The sequence below is a fragment of the Trichoplax adhaerens genome, genomic scaffold (genome assembly GCF_000150275.1).
Source record: "Trichoplax adhaerens TRIADscaffold_11 genomic scaffold, whole genome shotgun sequence".
NCBI lineage: Eukaryota > Metazoa > Placozoa > Uniplacotomia > Trichoplacea > Trichoplacidae > Trichoplax > Trichoplax adhaerens.
Genome location: NW_002060953.1, coordinates 871,078 through 894,733, shown reverse-complemented (window position 1 = coordinate 894,733; position 23,656 = coordinate 871,078). Strand labels below are relative to the sequence as shown.

At 33.1% G+C, this 23,656-nt stretch overlaps 5 protein-coding genes across 5 annotated transcripts; 3 read left to right on the top strand and 2 right to left on the bottom strand.

Moving 5' to 3' along the window:
* Window positions 1-268: 268 nt before the first annotated feature.
* TRIADDRAFT_59488 (uncharacterized protein) lies at window positions 269-3,619 on the top strand (the record flags this gene model as incomplete). The annotated part of the gene is made up of 10 exons (XM_002115567.1): window positions 269-379; window positions 727-806; window positions 1,135-1,275; window positions 1,395-1,501; window positions 1,746-1,977; window positions 2,163-2,293; window positions 2,416-2,534; window positions 2,684-2,853; window positions 3,002-3,109; window positions 3,340-3,619. The coding sequence occupies 10 exons, from the start codon at window positions 269-271 to the stop codon at window positions 3,617-3,619; spliced, it is 1,479 nt and encodes a 492-aa protein (XP_002115603.1).
* Window positions 3,620-5,509: 1,890 nt separating this feature from the next.
* Window positions 5,510-9,260, bottom strand: TRIADDRAFT_59487 (uncharacterized protein; the record flags this gene model as incomplete). The annotated part of the gene is made up of 10 exons (XM_002115460.1): window positions 5,510-5,792; window positions 6,018-6,125; window positions 6,276-6,445; window positions 6,591-6,709; window positions 6,839-6,969; window positions 7,148-7,379; window positions 7,986-8,092; window positions 8,191-8,331; window positions 8,698-8,777; window positions 9,153-9,260. 10 exons carry the CDS (start codon window positions 9,258-9,260, stop codon window positions 5,510-5,512), a joined length of 1,479 nt encoding a protein of 492 aa, XP_002115496.1.
* Window positions 9,261-10,597: 1,337 nt separating this feature from the next.
* Window positions 10,598-11,710, top strand: TRIADDRAFT_59486 (uncharacterized protein; the record flags this gene model as incomplete). Its single annotated transcript, XM_002115566.1, has 1 exon — window positions 10,598-11,710. The coding sequence occupies one exon, from the start codon at window positions 10,598-10,600 to the stop codon at window positions 11,708-11,710; it is 1,113 nt and encodes a 370-aa protein (XP_002115602.1).
* A 1,878-nt stretch (window positions 11,711-13,588) lies between these two features.
* On the top strand, window positions 13,589-14,701 carry TRIADDRAFT_59485 (uncharacterized protein; the record flags this gene model as incomplete). Its single annotated transcript, XM_002115565.1, has 1 exon — window positions 13,589-14,701. The coding sequence occupies one exon, from the start codon at window positions 13,589-13,591 to the stop codon at window positions 14,699-14,701; it is 1,113 nt and encodes a 370-aa protein (XP_002115601.1).
* A 1,678-nt stretch (window positions 14,702-16,379) lies between these two features.
* TRIADDRAFT_7839 (uncharacterized protein) lies at window positions 16,380-17,214 on the bottom strand (the record flags this gene model as incomplete). Its single annotated transcript, XM_002115459.1, has 3 exons — window positions 16,380-16,509; window positions 16,785-16,892; window positions 17,045-17,214. Coding segments are annotated over 3 exons (408 nt in total), but the record flags the coding sequence as incomplete, so codon positions are not given.
* Window positions 17,215-23,656: the final 6,442 nt, after the last annotated feature.

Genomic DNA, 23,656 nt, shown 5'->3' with positions numbered 1-23,656 from the left:
TAAGGCAGTTTACACTAAATAAACATCCCCAAATCAAACAGTTTATACTCAATCTACCATTTGCTTCTTAAAATCAGGCAGTTTACATCGAATACAGTATACTGTTAGCATCAATACATATAATTAGGCAGCTTTTCCGCTAAATACACCTTTTGTATCCAATGATCAAGCAATTTATGCTACTTTAAGTAGACCATTTTCATCCTTAAATCAGGTAGTTTATCCTAAATACGACAAAATCCTGTTTCTTTGTTGCACGAGTAATGAAATGGCTTCTTTTCTCCTTGATATCTTGACGTGGCTTTCTATCATCGTAGGCATTGCTATTGCTTATTTAATCAAGCAGTTAATTTCCAAGCTAGTCTCACCGTTAAATAAGGTAAGGTGGATGTTAAAAAACGATTTAACCTGACGATAATACAGTATGACAAGGATGCATGGTTATGTTTGAAATTGCCATGGTGTTACTTTTGTAGCAAATAGTTTACATCGAGATCGCACGATCTGGATACCTTATGACTAACTTTATTAATCGCTAACGTTGCTCGCCTTGCCATTTGATTCTGTGCATGTTTGCAGTAAGTATGACATAACATGGACAATGTTGATCTTGCTTGTAAGAGTCTAGAGTCGGCTTGAATGAATAATCTACGATAGATGGTGTCAAAAATTGATAGTCGTTTACCTCGTTTGTTGATATGATAAACTCGTAAATCATCGTTTTAGATTCCTGGACTACCAACATGGTCGCCATTGGGGCATTTACTCATTATTATGAAAGAACCACCTGGCGATCCTTATTTACAGTTAGTATTCAACAGTTTCTAAATATAAAACAAGATACAAGTTTGTGTACATCGTATTTTTACGTGACCTCAACATCTATTCTACTTACTTGAGATAATATCCTATGAATATCATCATCAATTTCCCTTTGTCAAGAAATATATTTATCAATCCTTCTATAAAATCATAGATGATTGTAAAGTTAATGTTTAGTCTACTATACAAGCTACATTCAAAGAGTCTTATGCTAATTTCGTAAATTTGTGAATGAGAATAAGTAGTTGCTTCGTTTCTCTCTAGTACTAAATACTTGCTGAAATTAGCTTTTCTCTTTTATCTTACTTGTAGATGGAGCGAACAACACGGGGGCATCGTTCGTTACTGCTTTCCGATTTATTCCCAACGGGTCGCCATTACTGATCCAGAGTATATCAAGCATGTACTGGTGACGCAGTGTATTAAATATCGTAAACCTTTACGCACCAAGGCGTAAGTTATAACTTTGTATGCTTGTTGTCGGCATCTTGTCTTTTATTCAGCTTAGAAATTATCATACAAAATTAAAATAGCATGATAGTATAGTGATAACTCTCAGGATTTCATTTCAGTTTCTTAGGAGATCTTATTGGTGAAGGATTGCTTTTGCTTGAAGGGCAAAAGCATGCTAAAGTTCGGAAAATCATTAATCCAACATTTAAATATAATAAAATTAAAGGTAAAATATCTATTTTAGGGTAGATACTTAACAGCAAACCAACTCGATGCTATCTCTTAGTCATTGCGAGTTAAAGATGTCTAAAATATATTATTCATTTCAAAATCTTAAATTGGACAGTAGCTGCATATTACATTAGATTTGAGTAACGTATAGAAATATACTATTCTACTTCTTATCTCATGTGTAATATCTCCTTACCTGTAATAGATCGCATCGGCTAATTTTCTGTTTGTTACACCAGAGATGGCACCAGTATTTCAAAATTTTGCCCAACTCTTGGTAAATTACTGGCAAAATGAAATCGACGAGCGCGGTGATCAAAAAGCTACGTTGAATGTACATCAAGACTTTGCTCGAATCACCCTAGATATCATATGCAAATGTGCATTTGATTACGATTGTAATTCATTAACAAATGAGAACAATCAGGTATCGGTTGCCTTCAGGAAGATTATTGGAGGCCTTACTTTAAAGTAAGTATTTGATAAGCGTATCTTGGAAAGTTATATCATAATAATAATTGAAGAAGAAATTGTCTGCTAAAATGTTGGTCTCGTAATGTATTTGCATTTGTATTTACCTTACGTATCGTGTATTACACATATTTTAGTAATAAGTTCATTAAATACCTAGCAATTTTTAATTTTAAACTCTTTAGTTGGACATATTTGGTACCAGGCTTTAAATATTTACCTACATCTAGCAATAGAGAAAAAAGTCGTGCTTTATCTATTTGTCATAGTACTGTCAAGAAAGTAATTGACCAAAAATTAGAGAAGGGGTCTATTGGTATGCAAACTATTTTATTATTTTAATCTGAAATTGAATGTTATATTAAAACGTTAGTATTATAATGATTGTTTAATAATTTTAGATAAATACTATTAAAAAATGGTTAAATATTGTTGTAGATGAAGAAAAATGCTTGCTAGATATTTTGCTCTCGCTAAAAGATGAAGAAAATAATCCTAGCTTTACTGGTAAAGAATTACAGGATCAAATTATGACTTTTATGGCTGCTGGTCATGAGGTTAGGACTGTCGCTTAACGTAAGATTACAATTTATGAAGTATACAATTATACTGCCGTTATTAAATTGAAAAAATGAGCTATGGAGTCTTTTACTTAACGAGAGTTCCTTAAAGTTTTATAATATAATAAATATGATATCTGTTCTAGACTACAAGTGTGGCATTAACTTGGACATTATATGCATTGGCTAGCAACCCTGAACTTCAAGAGAAAGTGCGTAAAGAAATTTGTAAGGTTATACAACCAAGTGATAATATAACATGGAGCACTTTCGACGAATTGCTATACCTTGAGAACGTTATTAAAGAGTCCCTTAGGTTATTAATCTGCTATAACAATATCTATAAATTGTTTATTGAACGGTCTTTGATTGCTAATATTTTGACAATAAAGTCTTTTGAGTAATTCCTTATTTCTTCTATGTACTTTTTACTCTCTAAGTAACCATCTATATTTGATTTTTAGACTATATCCACCTGCGCCACTGACCTTTCGAGAAGCGACAGCAGATGATAAGTTAGGAAAATATTTTATCCCCAAAGGAACTACAATTGCAATTTTAGCACCTCATAGGTAACTCAAGCGTAGCAAGAGTAAAGCGAGCTTAAAGCAAGTTATTCTTACACGTGAAAGAACTTCATGTAATTTTATTTTATCATTGTATTCAAAGCTTATATTGAAATAAATATCTTCGTGCATATTACAAATTGAATAATGGCAAATGTCAAAACTATACTTGTCTACATGTTGGAAGCATGACTGTTACTAAAAAATTTCTTTGCTACCATGAATATTATATTTAGGAGTTCAAAGTACTTTGAAGAACCTTTAAAGTTTAATCCGGATAGATGGGATAACTCAGCCAAGAATACCAGTCCATACGCATACATGCCATTTCTTAGAGGGCCGCGAATTTGCATCGGCTCTAAATTTGCACTAACGGAAATGAAGTGTATCTTATCGTTATTATTAAGTAATTTTTCTTTCCAACCTTATCCTAACCAACAGATTGAGAGAAAGTTGCATATTACAATGCGGCCATATCCGCCTTTGAAACTTATCGTTTCACCAGTGTCACCTTGATGATAACTATTTATTTTCTATTCGTTTACTTAAAACCTATTTAACGAATTCGGAAATTAAAGTTTTAGTGAATGTGTATCCATAAGCTGTTAATGCTTTCGACCAAAAACATATTCTACTCTATACCTCATTTAAAATAACATTTAATATTAAATCTTTCGCTTGTATCAATTATTTCCTTAAAAAATTTTAATTACTGAGAACTCATTAGCTGTCTATTTTTGTTTATAGATAAATAAAATAGTTTTACTAAGACATCTACTACGCGTACTGATATCCGACGGTAAATAATTCTAGTAATGCTGCTTTACAGTATTAACTGCAACTAGCGGATTTTCACCTACTACAATAAATGCAAGCCAGAATTACTATCATTATAATTTCCGTACCTTGTTCCACTAGCTTATTTAGATAAATTACGCTCGCTTTATAGTAACTTGTCCTCATTAAAGTTCATATCCGCCTTACACGTCAAGTTACTGAGTGATCTAGAGACTATAGCTCATAAAATATTATTTTTATTGTATACAAAAGGGATACAATTGTATTCTGACTTCTAAATGCAACTCCCTATTTAAACGGTAGTTCGTATATTTTTCCTGTTTCATCAATAATTACATGTATATTGCATATTTAAATGTAATTACGTTAAGATCTAACCGAAAGTGCTAACAGTATAATTTGTATCACAATCAAAAAACGTAAATTTTTTATATATGAAGTTATTCAGATCGCCCAGTTGCAATGTGATAAGTCAACCGATCATATGTCCATCTTCAAGTGTGGAATCATTAATAGAAGCAATTACTAATACAAATTATTGAACACATGCTGCAATTTGAATAACTTTCAAAAATTGTTTTACAAGTAAGGACAATTAAACGAGAAGCCTTCAAATGCGCGCGTAGTTTCTACCAGAGCTAAATTTATTGAATTAAATCTTTATTTATACGAAAATTTTACTGTAAATGATATACATAGAGGTTGCTAGCAGGAAGATAGCTGTGATAACAGTTACCTCAACAATTATAGTACTTGCGCTACTAAGCAGTAGATGGAATAATAGCATTTGGCATTGCATTTTATGATTCTTTGCAACCCATCGCCGATTATTTCTTACCCCTATTCTATATCCTGCTACTTATGTTGCGTACACCAAGCAATGAATACTAGTCAATAAATAAATAACTTTTGTGGGCACCTTCTATATATTCTTTATGTTAAGGAATTTGGTATTATAATTAATTTAGAAATCAAGTGTCTCTTCTTACTTGCTGTAGTTTTGTAGCTAAATGATCGTAGTTTTTTATCTACTTTCTCATTCTATAGCTCAAGTACATCGCATCTTACGGCAGGAAAGAACGGCTATACAGATCGACTAATTGCTATAATGCTAGTGTAATTTACTAAATAAGTACAATACCCTCGTGCCTCATGTTGATTTAGGAGAAGATAGCAACAGTTAATTCAGACATACTTTTTCCCCGTATGAACCACGGGAACCAAGAAGCATGATATTGTTCGATCATTACCCATCTATTATCACGCTAACTGAGTTCATATGAAGTTTTATGTTGTTTTTATTTGATTTTTAAATGTAAAACCAATGGATTATAAATATCATATAAAACAGACAACACCAAAGAGTTATCTAATATTCTATAGATAATCAGAAATCCACATAGATTGAATTACGTATTGTTAGCCAACGATTTACATTAGCCGAAGTTCATAGCTGCAATAAGCACGAACTTTAAATAAAATTGTATGAAAATTTGAATGCACTTTCAATATACTGTACATATATTATACGTAAACAATTCGAGCTAAAATTTAAATTTCTGGATTTGTCGCTAGTTATTATGGTACAATTAAGTAGATATTTTATCATTATGAAGGTAACAACGATGAAACAATAAGTTTCAAGGATGGATGAGGCCTCATTGTAACTTGTAACTTCCTTTCAACTGGTTGGTCTGGATAAGGTTGAAAAGAGAAATTCTTTAATAGTGAAGACAGGATGCACTTTATTTCCGTTGTTGCAAATTTTGAGCCAATGCAAATTCGAGGCCCCCTAAGAAACGGTAAATATACATAAGGACTGGCATTCTTAGCTGAATTGTTCCATCTGTCTGGTTCAAACTGTAAGGGTTCATCATAATACTTTGGATTCCTATATCATAAATGAAAATAAATATTGATCTGCTTAAAACTGCTAAATCCACTTGAAATAATATTTACAACGTCAATTTGTAAAGTTATTTAATTCTTCAATGTAGATTTTTCTTTAAAACATAAAAGTCAGAAATGCGATAACAGAATAAATGATTTATGAAACTTTTATAGGCTAAATCAATAACTATGTCATAATGCCCTGCCGAAGATATCTTTAAGTTACCTATAAGGTGGTATGATTGCAATCATAGTTCCTTTCGGGATAAAATATTCTCCTATCTTATCGTCAGCTATTGCCTGTCGAAAAGTCATTGGTACTGGTGGATATAACCTATGGATCAAACACAGATGATAATAAAGATTTAAAGCCATAGTCTCAGAATATAATCTCCTTTCCAACAATTTACGTATACATATTATTAATTTTTAGGTATTTATAGATCATGCAATATGTACATTTGTAGTCTTATATATTAATTACCTAAGTGACTCTTTTATAACGTTGTCAAGGTAAGGCAAGTCATCAAACGTATCCCAAGTTATGTTGTCACCTGGTTGTATAACCTTACAAATTTCTTGGCGAACTTTCTCTTGAACTGCAGGGTTAGTAGCCAAAGCATATAATGTCCAAGCCAATGCTACACTTATAGTCTAAACAATGCAATGAATTGATCACAGCATAATGCGTTGAAGGATATTAGTTAGTTCTGCCTTCATAATTTACAGTACACCAATGCAATTGATATGATATAAATTATGAAGTAATAGCCATCGTATGACACTTATTTGTACTAACTTCGTGACCAGCAGACATAAATGTCATAACGTGATCTTGTAATTCATTACGCGCAAAGCCAGCATTATTGTCTTCATCTCTAAGCGATAATAAAATATCCAACAAGCACTTTTCTTCACCTACGGTAATATTCAACCCATTTTTGCACTTATAATTGGCAATTATTCTTCACTTTACATCTCTTTCATCTTCAACGCTTTAATGTAACGTATAATTATATAATTAAGATAATAAAGTTGTCCCTTTACCGATATTTTCTTTTTTTAACTTTTCGTCAATTACTTTCCTGACAGTACCATGACAAATAGACAAGGCACGCTTTCCTTCAATGTTACTAGGAGTAGGTAAATATTTAAAACCTGGTATAAAGTATGTCCAGCTATAAAGGTTAATTAAAATAATAAATAGGAAAAAATTAGAACGAAATGCACTATAAGGTATGAAAGGCACACTATACACTAATATCTTTCAGTACTGACAAACTGAGTAAATTCCTTGCCCTAGCAATATCCGATATTATGAACTAACTTTGTAGTATATACCTATCTAAAACTTACTTTAAAGTAAGGCCTCCAAGGACCTTGGCAAAAGCAACTGATACCTCATTATTTTTGTCTGTTAAAGCATTGCAGTCATAGTCGAATGCAGATTTACATATTGCATCTAGCGTGATTCGAGATAAATCTTTGTGAACATCTAATGTAGCCTTGGAACCACCATGCTCGTCAATTTCATTTTGCCAATAATTTACTAAAACTTCGGCAAAGCTTTGAAAAGTGGGAACCAATTCTATAGTAGTATGACAAACAAGATAATTTCAATCGTTTGATCTTTATAGGAAATGAGTTAGTAACTATATATAAGATAGGGTGTGGTAGAATGTTTCATATGATATTTGATCTAATACTATATATAGTCATTGAGTAATTTAAAAGAAGATTAAAGCGTAAGGATTTCTCAGTGAGTGGAAAGGACCCTAGTGATCCTTCCCAATTATGCATTTATCTATACTAGTGGAACCCTTGCTTGTGATATTTCGCTACATTTTCACTTTTTACTATTGATCAGTAGAGTATTGTAAAAAGAAGTAATTATAGTTATTAGTTCAATTAGATGAGTATTTACTGGAACAAGTATATAATAATTAATATTTATTTATTTATTGTATGAGAATTTCTATGTGATATAGCACAGCCCAGGCCGAAGCCCTAAATATACCAAGTAAAGTTCACGTATCATGTATGTGTGTTGTGTTGTGAGTGAAAGTATTATTATAAGCACACATTGCATAAAAAAATTCAATTTACAAGCTACTGTCGAAGTAACCACTATGTAAAATAATAATATATCTATGCATGACAAACAATTATTATACGATACTGGGTGACCTCTTACCTTTAATTTTACTATATTTAAACGTCGGATTAATAATCTTACGAGCTCTAGCATGTTCTTGGCCTTCTAGTAAAATGAGTCCATCCCCAATGATACCGATTAATAAACTAGAATGAAATCATTCGAAGCCTTAGAATCAAATCTTAGTTTCTACGCTGTGTCTTTTTGTATAACGAGCGTAACAAGCCTGTTTCTTTGAACTAACCTTCTGGTCTGGGTAGGCTTTCGGTATTTACTACAATGCGTAACAAGAATATGTTTGGTATACTCGGGATCGATTATCGCGATTCGTTGGCTATACATAGGAAAACTATAACGAATGATGCCTCCGTATTGTTGGTTCCATCTAATACAATTTAAGAACGTTTTAGCTCAGGTAAGGAACTGTGACCATTACGTCATGAATGCAATTACTGTACAGTATATATACGTTTATATTAATTTTATTTTATGAACGTATTCAAGTGTGTTGACTTTCACTAATTGAAGGTGTAATAGCTTTGATATAGCTTGTAAAGTAAGTAAAATGGAAAAAAAAAAACGTCAGGAACAGCTACATAATACACATATTTATTAATTATACGTCGATCTTGATCAATTCATTCGATTTTTCATGTACAGTATGTACTGTACCATCACGTTCAACAGGCAGTATAGACTTAATCTACGAGCATGAAACTTCTACACTATCAATTATTGCCTATTTACGAACTGTATATATGGATCGCCTGGCGGCTCGTTTATCAATTTAGGTAAATGTCCCAAAGGTGACCATGTTGGTGGACCAGGAATCTACGATAAATGATATAGAAAGTATGGTCAAAGAAGGCTAATTCTTCAAGACGATCCACAGCACTTATGAAGGACATTGCAATCCTTCATCGTGTAGCAATTTCGCACGTATACAAGAAGGGAATAGTTTACTAAAGCAATACAACATTACCAATATTCTAGAATACCATAGCAAGCTTAATAAGGATTGAATCATATATAAGGTTAGCTATTGATCATGTCGATAGACATCCATCATGATCCTATAGCCTGCAATATATCTCCAATGTGGTCACTATACGTCAATGTTGAATCCATCACGATTGTTTCATCATGGAGGTGCTATTGCAAAGCAATTGTATCTGCTCATCATTCAAAATACAGTAGGCTACTTACTTTGTTTAAAGGTGATAATAAATTGGAAATAATCTGCTTAACAACGTAAGCAATGCCAATAGCAATGGCAATGGAAATCCACGTTAATATCTCTTGAGGAAACGCCATCATAACATCAAAATGATTGAATTCCAGCGTTGTTTTGCCATTGCCAATATTTTCAAAGTCAAGCCAAGGAGTGACGCAATCGCATGGACCGCTTGTACAGTGTACAGTTTACAGTACAGTACGGTACTTTACAGTACTGAGTACTGTCCATGGGAAAGCTTGTCGAAGTAAGCATGGAGTCAAATCGGGAACGGAAGGAAAGAGCGTGCGCAATAGCCCTCGTTCAAGTTGCCAATTCTACAGTATAGTAATTACTCATGCCTGATCGCTAAGAATACGATTGGGTAGAAAGCGTGTATAGTGGGCAACTCCAATATTGCATCTGCAATGAGTACTGTTAGTGCAAATAAGACTTTATTTTATTTTCATTCTGCAAGCAAACAACAAACCATCGATTAGTACAGTACAATAAAGGTATTCATTCACTTTCTGGCCCCATACCGTATAGCAATATGAACATAGACTTAGCCTAAGTGGATGGCAGCAAGACATTTTCTACAGCGGAAGCACGTTCCCGTCTGCGAGTAACTACGCACTCTCTTTCCGTTGTGTGATCCAGACCCAAATCCAGAACTGCACACTGGTACAGTACAGTATACTTACTGTACAGTATTTGCCGTGGTCAGTAGTCTAGACCTGAGAAGGTTCGGTTCGGTTCGGATCGAACCGTTACGATCTAGACTCAGTAGTATACAGTACATCGCGATGAACTTGGGTGGCACTAAGGAAAATAAGCTGTGTACTGTTGAGGCTAAATCAAGCCCAAAGTATCGATTTTGAATCGGAGTGGTAACAAATTGCAACTTTCAATTTTCGAATAGCTGTGTACTGTTGAGGCTAAATCAAGCCCAAAGTATCGATTTTGAATCGGAGTGGTAACAAATTGCAACTTTCAATTTTCGAATAGCTGTGTAGTGTTGAGGCTAAATCAAGCCCAAAGTATCGATTTTGAATCGGAGTGGTAACAAATTGCAACTTTCATTTTCGAATAGCTGTGTAGTGTTGAGGCTAAATCAAGCCCAAAGTATCGATTTTGATTCGGAGTGGTAACAAATTGCAACTTTCAATTTTCGACGCCATCTTGCCATCGAAGTTATTCGCGTTCAGTATTGTGTACAGTACTCTACTGTTTAGCGAGCGAGTCTGCTTCAATTAAACGCCCACTACCACAATCGTGAGATTCGTCACTACTGGTAGAGAGCAGTGCTGTGTAAAATAATATTATTCATTTAATTTGAATTGAGTAGTCCATCCAATAGAATACGCCAGTTTTCGAATTTTCCCACATCTGACTGACAAAGAGTAAAAATTCTGGAGAAGAAAGTACCTTATACGGGATGGAAAAGACAACAATAAAAACGCATGTATTCGAATACAGCAAAGCGTTTAGCGCTTTTAAAGATGCAAGTAATCAACCACAAACAGAAGCCCTATTACATCAAGCCTTAATCAACGGTTTAAAAGAGAAAGGATTAGTAAATTGTGATCAGGACGATCCTATTCGTGTAGCTGACATTTGCTGTGGAGCTGGGGATAGAATTATAAAATATCTACGAAATATCCAATTTCAATCCGGTATCGATTTAATCGCTGTCGATAGTAACCCTGATTATACTGGATTGACTGACAACGACAGTATTGATCATAAACAAGATTGCGAAAAACTGAATTCTACCAATGGAATAGCTGGAGATAATTTGTACAAGGCCATGCAAGCTAAAATAATTCCGTTAAATAACTATCGTGTCTTGCATGCGGATGTTATGAAATGTGATATTACGAGATTACTTCGTGGCTCACAAACTGGAGATCGTTGTATAAAAGACTTTAAGTTAGTATATCTATTGCAGTGTGGTTATTATTTTATATCATCGCATCATGATCAGGCTCGCTTTAAAGAACTTCTAGATAAAATCTGTTCTGATTTACTATCAAGCGATGGTGTCGCAGTTTTATCACACTGTCGCCTTAAACCGAATACGAATGTTTCGTTATTCAACTATGCTACAGGTAAAACTAAATCATTAATTCCGACGCCTAAAGAATGCCTTGATTTATCGGTCCATACTTCTGTAACGAATTTATGCGACAACTTAGGCCTGTCTTGCTTTGATATACCGTACACTGCATACTTGCAGCTTAGTCCACAAGTTCATGAATATAAGGAAATCTTTAAAGATCCAAAACGATATTGTGAATTGGACAATAAACCAGATGCCTTGGCGGACTTTTACACTTTTCTATTCACGTATAATCGATCCCTAGATGATCTATATTGCGACAAATCTTCTCGTGGATTATCAGCTATGATTGATAATACGTTTGATATCATCGACAGCAATAACAGAATACCCATTCCTGGTGTATTGCAAGTCATACTTAATCGAGCAGCAAGTGTCGACGATAAGATACATGTAGATGAATTAGTTCAAAAATTGGCAAGTCAATGACAAGAACAAACTTACTTTAGATCTGAAGTTTTCACTACTCAAGACTACTTTACTCCTTAGCTTAAAGCCAAATAGGTTGGCTCATACACTAAGTTAGATAATTATTTGGTACAGTATCTATAACTACTCATAACACTGTTATTCAAATTAAACATTTTTAAAAACACCGAGTAACAGTGTAAAAAGTAGTAGGAGGAAAATTAAACTAATCACCAGTAATTAAATTAGCAGCGATCACCAATTAGAATATTCAACCTTATCTTAGAAAATGAACACCTTGATGTGAATGCCGGTCATAAATTATATTCTCTATATAGACGCGTATATATATACCGCAAATTTCGTCGCCTAAATATTTCAATTCAAATTTCAAGAAACGTGCTAAATAGCACTCAATTAAAACTACATTTAAAATGAAATATTATTCGATAATTATCATAGCAACACTGGTGAGACGATAAGTTTCAAAGCAGGATCTGGTCTCATTGTAAATTGATATTTTCTTTCAACCGCTTGATTTGGATAAGGTTTAAATAAGAAATATTGAATAGTAGAGACAGCAAGCATTTCATTTCGGTTGTAGCAAATTTCGAACCAATACAAGTTCGTGGTCCTCTAAGAAATGGCAAATAAGCGTAGGGACTAGTATTCTTTGCTGAGTTATCCCATCTATCTGGATCAAACTTTAAGGGTTTTTATACCAGCACTTTACAGGGCGGTATAATAATCGTAGTAGTCCTCCTTAATTAGACTTTAATGATATATAAAAGGTACCAGAACATAGTAATACAAACGGTATACGACACGCAAAGTAGAAGGGGCTCGGGCCTACTACGTAGTATGTAGTATATGATTCGTTCGGTGCTGTGGCGAGACCGACTCCACCAAAGTTACAGTTCAACATCTTGTAACTAATAAATGGGTATGAATTAATTGAATGAAATAGCATCAAATTGGTAAGAATTCGAAAGTGATTCATTTTTTTGTTTATATATTTATTATGGAATGTATTAGCCACTAAGTTAAAGGAAATTTTATTTTCAGTTAACACGAATTTTTGGGTAACTCACGAAAATGCTTCATTTCATTCCCTTTGGAGAGAGAAGTTACGAAAGGCAAGGGTGCATAACTTGCACCCTAAGCGGCATGCTTCATACTACTTGCTCACAATACTAAAGTTATGAATGTAATCTTCGTGATGTGTATTTTATTTCTATGTTTATAGTCGTATGTTTTGTATCTCAGAAATGTTCACGGTCTCCTTAATTGTAACTCTAGTGGTTAATAATTTATGTATTAGTAATCCTTAATTTAGGATTCGATAGACAAAGATAATTATTGCCAACTCGTTTAACTAGATTCTATCGAACACCTGCAAAGATGTTAAGGTTAAAAGTAAAATTTCTAAGTTTAGAGGAAATATCTTAGCTCGTCACAACCAGTCTGCGATGTTTCTTAGCACACGCCAAGAAGATCAGTAAACAGGATCGCAGTAATATAGCTCGGATTGCCTTATTGTTAACTACAGTTGTACTGTGCAGTGTACTCTAGACCCTTCCAATTTTTACTTGATGTTTTACATTATCTGCAGAAATATCTAGTAAAACCATGCATATGGTACAGTCATGGACTACTAAATTATTTGCAATTTAGGCACGGTATACATATGATAGTATAAAATACAGTACAATGTTATCTTATTACTTTTCTCGAATGCTAGAGGGTCTATGGGTTGGACTTGGAGTACCGCTAGGTATTGCTACAACCAGCATATGGTACCCTTATGTGTGATAGACTGCGATAAGTAAATCTAATCGTACTGCTATGTTCTCACTGACATACGGTAAAAGTTCTACGGAGAGAAGTCTCTTAAGCAAGATGGAAAAAACGACAATAAAAACGCATGTATTCGAATACAACAGAGCGTTTAGCGCCTATAAAAATGCAAGTAATGAAATAGAAATAGAAGCCCGGTTACATCAAGCCTTAATCAACGGTTTAAAAGAGAAAGGATTAGTAAATTGTCATCAGGACGATCCTATTCGTATAGCTGACATTTGTTGTGGAGCTGGGGATAGAATTGTAAAATATCTACGAAATATCCAATTTCAATCCGGTATCGATTTAATCGCTGTCGATAGTAATCCTGATTATACTGGATTGACTGACAACGACAGTGTTGATCATAAGCAGGATTGCGAAAAACTGAATTCTACCAATGGAATAGCTGGAGATAATTTGTACAAGGCCATGCAAGCTAAAATAATTCCGTTAAATAACTATCGTGTCTTGCATGCGGATGTTATGAAATGTGATATTACGAGATTACTTCTTGGCTCACAAACTGGAGATCATTGTGTAAAAGACTTTAAGTTAGTATATCTATTGCAGTGTGGTTATTATTTTATATCATCGCATCATGATCAGGCTCGCTTTAAAGAACTTCTAGATAAAATCTGTTCTGATTTACTATCAAGCGATGGTATCGCAGTTTTATCACACAGTTGTCTTGAACCGAATACGCATGTTTCGTTATTCAACTATGCTACAGGTAAAACTAAATCATTAATTCCGACGCCTAAAGAATGCCTTGATTTATCGGTCCATACTTCTGTAACGAATTTATGCGACAACTTAGGCCTGTCTTGCTTTGATATACCGTACACTGCATACTTGCAGCTTAGTCCACAAGTTCATGAATATAAGGAAATCTTTAAAGATCCAAAACGATATTGTGAATTGGACAATAAACCAGATGCCTTGACGGACTTTTATACTTTTCTATTCATCTATGATCGATCCCTAGATGATCTATATTGCGACAAATCTTCTCGTGGATTATCAGCTATGATTGATAATACGTTTGATATCATCGACAGCAATAACAGAATACCCATTCCTGGTGTATTGCAAGTCATACTTAATCGAGCAGCAAGTGTCGACGATAAGACACATGTAGATGAATTAGTTCAAGAATTGGCAAATCATTGATAAAAATAAACTTACTTTAGGCCTAAAATTTTTATTACTCAAGACTACTTTACTCCTTAGCTTAAAGCCAAATAGGTTGGCTCATACACTAAGTTAGATAATTATTTGGTACAGTATTTATTATGCTATAACTACTCATAACACTGTTATTCAAATTGAATAAATTATTAAAACATTGAGTAACAGTGTATAAAGTAGTACCAGATTGGACATTGCAACCTTTACAATTTTTGAAACTCAGATATTCACAATTGTTGTATGACGATTGCAAACTCAATACATACAGCTCTTTAACTATTTAAGCTATTAAATTATGTTTTATGCATAGATATATTAATAATTATGAATATGTGTTAACTATCGGGCTTGTTGCAGAATATTAATTAATAAATAACTTTTTAGTTTATTAATTGGTTTTTCAGAGATATTATTAAATTGTTATTCTGATCGAAAACATTGATTAACTTATTCATCAAATGATTAAAATAATCTCGATACTATAAAGGGATCGTTTATAAATAAAAATGGGAGTTTGAGTAGCCGATTTACAGTACTGTAAATTGAGTTAAAAGCCAACAGTATAGTAGCATTATACCAGCAAATATACGCGTTGATCATAAAGTTATCTGTAGGATAAAAGGTAGTGCAGTACCGAACTACCAATTATACCAGTACAGTGGCCAATGTATGAAAAGTAATTCTACTTAATATTAAGTTGTGAGACAATTCTACTAGATCAGCGAAGGTACAGTATCCTCATTTGATATTATCTTCCCATGTCACTACCTAGGTTGTGACATGCTGATTGATGATTAGCACGTAATTTTATACGTTTTTATACGCTAAATTGAAGCTATAGATTCTCAAGCTATTTTTCAATTTTTCAATTAAAACTGGCAGTGAAATGATACAGTATGTACAGTACTGGACGAGATACAGTACAGAATGTATTGCGAGTAGATTTTAGACTTTAATACTCACTGAATCTAATATTTATCGCACTATGTAATAGAAAATGGAGGATAGTAGCTTAATTTATAGGATGCATATTGCGGTACTTTGCTATTACAAATCTTATTTAACGTGACATAGCCTAGTTCACAAGGCGTTATTTATCAATTGTACCCTAAAATGAATAAATTTCCAAGAGTCTAGTAAAAAATATATTTTTGAAACTGACAATATCTTTTCTATCTCTGCTGTATTCTTTAACGTGTATTTTTAGACGAGGAAAATTAAACTAATCACCAGTAATATAAATTAGCAGCGATCACCAATTAGAATATTCAATCTTATCTTAGAAAATGAACACCTTGATGTGAATGCCGGTCATAAATTACATTCTATATATATACGCGTATAACATGAAATGACCTTAGGCATTTGCAAAATGCCTGATTTCGCAAATTGCCGTTAACATATATACCGCAAATTTCATCGCCTAAATATTTCAATTCAAATTTCAAGAAACGTGCTAAATAGCACTCAATTAAAACTACATTTAAAATGAAATATTATTCGATAATTATCATAGCAACACCGGTGAGACGATAAGTTTCAAAGCAGGATCTGGTTTCATTGTAAACTGGTATTTTCTTTCAACCGCTTGTTTTGGATAAGGTTTGAACAAGAAATTATTTAATAGTAGAGACAGCAAGCATTTCATTTCGGTTGTAGCAAATTTCGAACCAATACAAGTTCGTGGTCCTCTAAGAAATGGCAAATAAGCGTAGGGACTAGTATTCTTTGCTGAGTTATCCCATCTATCTGGATCAAACTTTAAGGGTTCTTGAAAATAACTAGGAAACCTAAAAATAGTTTGAATATAAACAGTTTCAAATTTTCAAACTTGCTATTACATTAACTTGAAGCACTGTAATATTTTCACCGAGATATCAATTTATTCGTATGCGTCAAGGCTACTTCTATCTTTACGCTTATTTTTTAATCTCATTATTATTGCACAATATAGAAAATTCGACATTTATGAACGTATAAGTTAGGAGCGTAGCTGCAACATCGACATTACTTTCTAAAACAATTTATAATACTAGTTATAGTATCCACGTTAAAGTTACCGTACCTATAAGGTGGTATAATTGTAATTATAGATCCTTTGGGAATGAAATATTCTCCTATCTTATCGTCAGCTATCGCTTGTCGAAAAATCAATGGCACTGGCGGATATAGTCTACAGATCAAGTAGCAAGCCAAAGGAATGTCAGACTAGTATAAGTAATAATTATAATCATGTATAGAATTTATTTCATAGTTATACTTCTTGCTTTAGTATGAGTATTTTAGAAAACATATTCAAAATTTCATAAATAATTGATTCTTTACCTAAGTGACTCTTTGATAACATTATCAAGATATGGTAGTTTATCAAAAGTATCCCATGTGATGTTATCGCCTGTCTGTACAACCTTGAAAATTTCCTGTCGCGCTTTAACTTGAACTGCAGGGTTATTAGCTAATGCATACAACGTCCAAGCCAACGCTACACTTGTAGTCTTGATAGAATGTATTTATCACCGATCAGATATTAAAGAAATGCAACTTACGTTAATTTGCTTAGTAATTCTGTTACGATTAATAATAGCCATTTTTTTATTATACAATTGTCTTAACCTCATGACCAGCAGACATAAATGTCATAATATGATCTTGTAATTCTTTGCTCGTAAAGGTAACATTATTTTCTCCATCTTGTTGTGATAATAAAATATCTAGCAAACAATTTTCTCCTATAATAATTAGATCGTGTTTAACTATAATTTGAGTTTGACTTTACTAGTAATCTCTTTAATTAATTAAAAACATCCCATTTTAATAATAATATAAAATAATTTAGCAATTTTTTATTCAATTAAATGTAAATTCCTTTGGAACCTGTAATCCCCTTCTTCAATTTGTCGTCAATAACTTTCCTTACTATATTATGCGTTATTGATAAAGCACGCTTTACTTCTAAGTTTCCCGATGTGGGCAAATATTTTAAACCCGGAATGAAGAATGTCCAGCTGAAAAAGTTTAAATGTCGCCATTAATAAAATAATTAAGCAGGTAGGCCATCAACTATGAGACCGACTCAGTTCTAGAAAACGTTACCGGCCTAAATAATTGTAGTTCTGCTGAGTAATGTATTACAAACTTATGTATACATATTGCTTACCTTAAAGAAAGTCCTCCTAAAACCTTTGTAAAAGCATGAGTAACTTGATTATTCGCGTCGGTTAAAGCATGACAGTCATAATCAAAAGCGCACTTGCATATAATATCAAGTGTGGTTCGAATTAAGTCTTTCTGTACATCTAATATAGCGCTCTGACTACCGCGTTCGTCAATTTCATTTTGCCAGTAATTTACCAGAGATTGGCCAAAATTTTGAAAAACAGGTAATAGCGCTAATATGCGATATAGCAATAACATGACAAATTAAATGGCCTTCCATCGAGTCAGGATGTATAAATAAGATTAAGAAATTAGACGGATGCTGGAGTATAGTTTTATATGCACTAGTTTATCGCTCTTGGAATTGAAAGAAAAGAATTATGCTACATAATATCTATTTTGCAATAAGTGACGTAAAAGCACCAAATTGCTTTCAAATAAGCGATCAAATAAGAAACCACTTAAAGAGTATTCAGCTATGTAGCATTTGGCATAACGACAGTTAGTTACCTTTAATTTTACCGTAGTTAAAGGCTGGATTTATAATTTTGCGAGCTTTAGCATGTTTCTGACCTTCTAGTAAAACTAGTCCTTCACCAAGAACATCTATAGAGATTCTTCGTTCAATTTGGAAAAAAGATCAATCAAGACCAAATATTAAAGTCTTACAGCAGAATTACACTACCAGTATTAATACGACAAATTCAATCCATTTTACTAAATGGCTTTCGTAATAGTCAATCTTATAACTTACTTTTTTGTAAGTAGAGGTTTATGGTATTTAGTGCATTGCGCGAAGAGAATGTGTTTAATACATTCTGGATCAATCACTGCAATCTGTTGATCATAGACTGGAAAGCTATAACGAATCATACCTCCATATTGTTCAAACCATCTGAATAAAAAGTAAGGAAATTACAGTATTTGTTGCATTGGGTAAAAGTCTCGATCAATATCTTTAAAGCAGCGAAATGTAAAAATAGTCAAACGTTTTTAATAGAATAGATTTCATATATCAAGGCTTAAGTACCTTTATAATGACTACTAGTCAATAAATCTGAAGCAATTTACTTCACAATTGCTAATTCGTTTATAAGTTTCAAAGTTTTTTGCTATGATAAATTGTTTAAGATAATGACTTAGATTAATTAAGCGCATGAAACTTTCAGACGAATATTGAATAATTCTGGAAATATTGATTTGATGGATATTTGGTTATGATAATACGAACTGTATAAAAGGGTCACCAACTGCCTCCTTGACAATTATAGGTAAATGCCCCAAAGGCGACCAAGTTGAAGGGCCAGGAATCTAAATAGAAGTAGCAAAATGATACGTTGAATGGTGATTTTCTTTAAATCACCCACTCTGTATTGTAAGATATGATGCTGCTGCCTTTAATTACCGTTGTTATAACTTATCGTGCATACAATCATAACCATAATTACAACTTACAGAGGTAGGATCAGATAGTAGCAATGAGCAGTAACTCTCGGACATTTTAATTATTACCGTAGAGAAAATAAATTTAACTGTTATTAATTTCTAAGCTAGATTCTGATTTCATTTAAAATATTATTTACTATTCATCAACAACACAAATGATGAAAAGTAAAAGTTAACCTAAACCGCGTACTACAGGCAAATAGCGATTTAATGCCTCTAACTTAAATTGTTTGATGACGATTCAGAATCAGTTACATAGTTGGATTACTAGCAATATTGCTGTACCAATAGTTATAACGTAATTAGCGGTGGTAAGACTAGATCTAAAACAGGCACCATTAGAACATAACATTTTTAACGTATCTTACAGGACTCACTTTGTTTAACGGTGATAATAATTTGAATACCATTTGCTTAATTATATATGCAGTAATTATTGCAATAGCGATGGAAAACCATGTCATTATACTCATTTCTAGCCTAAACGCCATCAGTTGATTGAATCGTAACTTTTCTTGAATAAATTCTAGCTTGCAAAGTGATGTATAATATTATGATCAACAGTAGCAGGGTAACCATTTACGGCAGAAATTATTCAATCGCAAAATGATATATCATTTGGTTCTCGTTAGCTTCCTTCAATTAATAGATAAACAGCAACTAAATAAGACGAGATGAAGGGATAAGCTCTTGAAACTTTGATACACTGCAGCTTGCTAATACTTTACTCTTCAAATTTCCTTGCGTCCGTCTGAATGTTTGTTGATGATTTTGCATATTAATTAATTAATAATAAAAACACTTGCGCAAACGTACCGTTATAACATAAAACTATTCGAATACACAGCCTCTGATACTTGCACATAAATATTTAGTTTGTAAATAAAAGTAGCGTAAGCGCATTAACCATTAAGTACATTTACACCATGGACTACTAGAATCTTGCACATACAGTAGTTAAAACAGAATTTCATTGTTAGTCAGATCCTTGAAATCGACTTTAGTTAGTAGAACTATAAGGCGTACTGATATAGCGTTCCAATTGGAAATATAGGTAGACGTACGAAAACCGTCAAACATCTCATCCGGTAGCTGTAATATTTTACTCAAAGATTACAGTTTTAAATCATTACTTTTACTATTAATATTTAGCAAAAACTTTCTCGTTTGGAGATGAGAAATAAATTTTTAAATGAGAGAATTTCATTTCAGACAAGCTTTATCTAATCATTCAAAAGTAGTATTACCATTTGTCACAGACCACTAGTGACAAAGTAGTCTACACACGCCAATCCTTGCGGAGACCACCACTTACTAACTTAAAGAGGCGAGATTAGCTATATCACCAAATAATTCAGTTTCAACGACCGAATACTATGGTATAATTATAGCGTCACAAATAGTGTAGACGAGAAAGTCAGAGATTTACTATCATTTAATACTGAAGAAATCTCGGCACCCAAGATTATAGTCTTTACAATTAAATATCAATTGAAAAACTAATTGACTATCCAACCGACTAACTAACTAAAAAGGATCTTCAGGCACCAGCCTTTTATAGTCTCGTCAGAAACTCCTATACAAACAATATTTAATATTACTCAATAATTAGGACGAGCTTACGCATCGTAACACGATTGCACAAATTTTCTGAGTTATTAACTTAATACTATTAAGTTTTGCGCTTGTAAACATCTTAAATAGATGGAATACGGTGAAAGACAGGATACTACCGGACTGAAATGTAAGGAATTAGGCGTTGCAGAGCTACAGCAATGAAATAAATGCGTCTCATAGTTACTATGTTAGTTAAATGGTATTTTCTATAAGGCTTTTATTAAAAGGTTTTAGGAATAGTAGAGCAATAATTAATTAGTAGAAGAATCTAGTCTGAAATCTAAAGTATTCCGAGCTCAAAGCGAAGTGAAGTCTCTTCTCCTCTGTGAGCTCATCTCTGCAGTTCTTATAAACATTTCGTTAAATCCATTTATGACCACTTGATTAATCTACAATCAGACATGAGTCATCCAACAAAATAATTTTCTCTAATAGTGCATCATTAGTTTCTACCATCTAAATCATTCTACTTAAGATGTCACTACTCTTCTATTAACGCCTAGGCCCTTTCTCCGAAGGGCATCTTAACAACTATAGTGTTTCTAGCTACATAAATCTTGTACCATAATTAGTCAACTGGCTACTATTAGTCATCAACAATTTCTAATATAGTAGTTAGTAATCATTTAATATTAGCTTCACGACAATATCTATTCAATGCAACCTAACTATATCAAATATAGCTATCCGTATAATCAAATATAAGTGCATCACTACAAGTATACATAAAGAAAACGTTTAAGTTTGAGCCCGTAAAATTGGTACCGTGCGTATTGGAGTGAGTTAAGACTAATAAAATACTGTAGTAGTAATATCGAAGTGAAGATCACAATCACTAGATAAAGACTTAATCGAAATAGTGCAACAAGTTGACTCTCAGTTTATGATCCGGAAAGATTATCCTATTAGAGAGAAAATCCTTTTCTAAGAAAATTGACCAGCTGCACTTTTAACTCAACTTCAGCAGAAATGTTGCAAAAGTTGTAACGATCGTTATCTCCTGGTCTGCTATAGTCCTTCAAGCTGGCTAGACATTGATTAAGGAAGGAATGGATATCCTGTTTGATTACTCACGATAGGTAGCATAGTAGTGTTGGATGCTCTAGCTTTGATTAAATGCATGTTATATATAGACAAAAATAGTCGTTAAAATAGGTAGTATCGCAGTTTATGAGAGCAGTTAAAAAAAGAGTATCAATAGCCTTTCTTTCGTACATTGCCATGGTTATGTTCATTCCTGATCATAGCGATATGCTCAGTATACAGCCTATCCTATTCTTTATAGTATAACAATTAGGCGTTGATTGCAATCCTGTCTATCATTTTTCATTATTCTTTACTCTGAGCTGATTATAGTATTCCCGTATATTTGCTAGTGGTCGGAGCCCTCACAACTTTGCTGACTTTCAAAGCCTGATAGATCCCTTCGCACTGGCATAATCCGACAATTATAATGGTTAAGATAGTTAGAGAATTGTATAACTTCATGTCATACATAACCATTGACTTAACTAGATGATATTTACAGTACTAGGCATAGTGCTTGAACTGAATACTCTTCAGGTGGATGAATTTTTCTATATCTAAGAAGTTCAAAAAATATCGAAAACAGTTACTTAGAAAGGGTCATCTAAGTGGATTTACTGAATCACTACTACTAATGCAAAATTTTGACGTTGCATAACTGCTTAAAGGCAGAACGATTAAATCAGACCAAGTCTACGTTTTACGGTTAAAACTGAGGAGGAACTTTAACAAGCGTGCCTGTACTTTGATAGTATAAATCTTGCCGAAAACTATGAAACAAATAAAAAGTAGTAGTAACACTTTATGTAAACAGACAAATTAGCTCAATTACTTAAAATTAATTGTAACAGTGATAAAGAAAACGTTAATGTGCACATATGTACTCAAGCACAAACACACAAACTTTCTATCAGAGCAGACCACCAAACGTGTCTTACATAGCAGTTTAATAACTCTCTGAAGTACTGACTATATATGTATCAGTCATAATTGCCGTGAGATAGGATTAGTGTTTTACTAAGTTTAGCTAACTATTTGCAAATTTAATCAAATTGAAGCTAGATTTTTATAAAAGATTATCTTTTAATGCTAGCCTAACAAATTAAGGTATAATTTAGTACTCGTACTTTAAAGAACCCTATCATAATAACATACTTACATTGAGCATGAATGCTGTGAGACTAACAACAACCTACATTCTAGATTTGGTATTGATTTAAACCTTCCTTTGAAGGTGTGTGCATTCATTATGCCTAAAACACCAATCAAGTCATTTCATAAGAAATGTAATGCAGTGATCAAAACGTTGATTAATCAATTCTGACTAAAGATGATACATACTACGTAAAGATATGTATGTTAGGCGCGTTATAAAATGTGTTACTGTGCAATTATAATGCCTACATTTTGAGTAATTGGCATGCAATCAGAAGAAAAGTAAAGCTATCTCGTAGTTATTCTACCCTAATAGAATTTACGGACAAAACTATAAGTACAATATTTCGGGTAAAGTTTCACTATAATACACTGCAATTATTATTGCGCGCATAGATTTGGCCGTCATGTTATTATGCCTTAGTATATGGCAGCCTATCTAAAAAATATGTATATTAACTCTACCTGCAAATAATAATACAGTGTGTAAGAACATGCTTTCAAGAATTTAATAGAGGTTAAAATAACTATGATTTT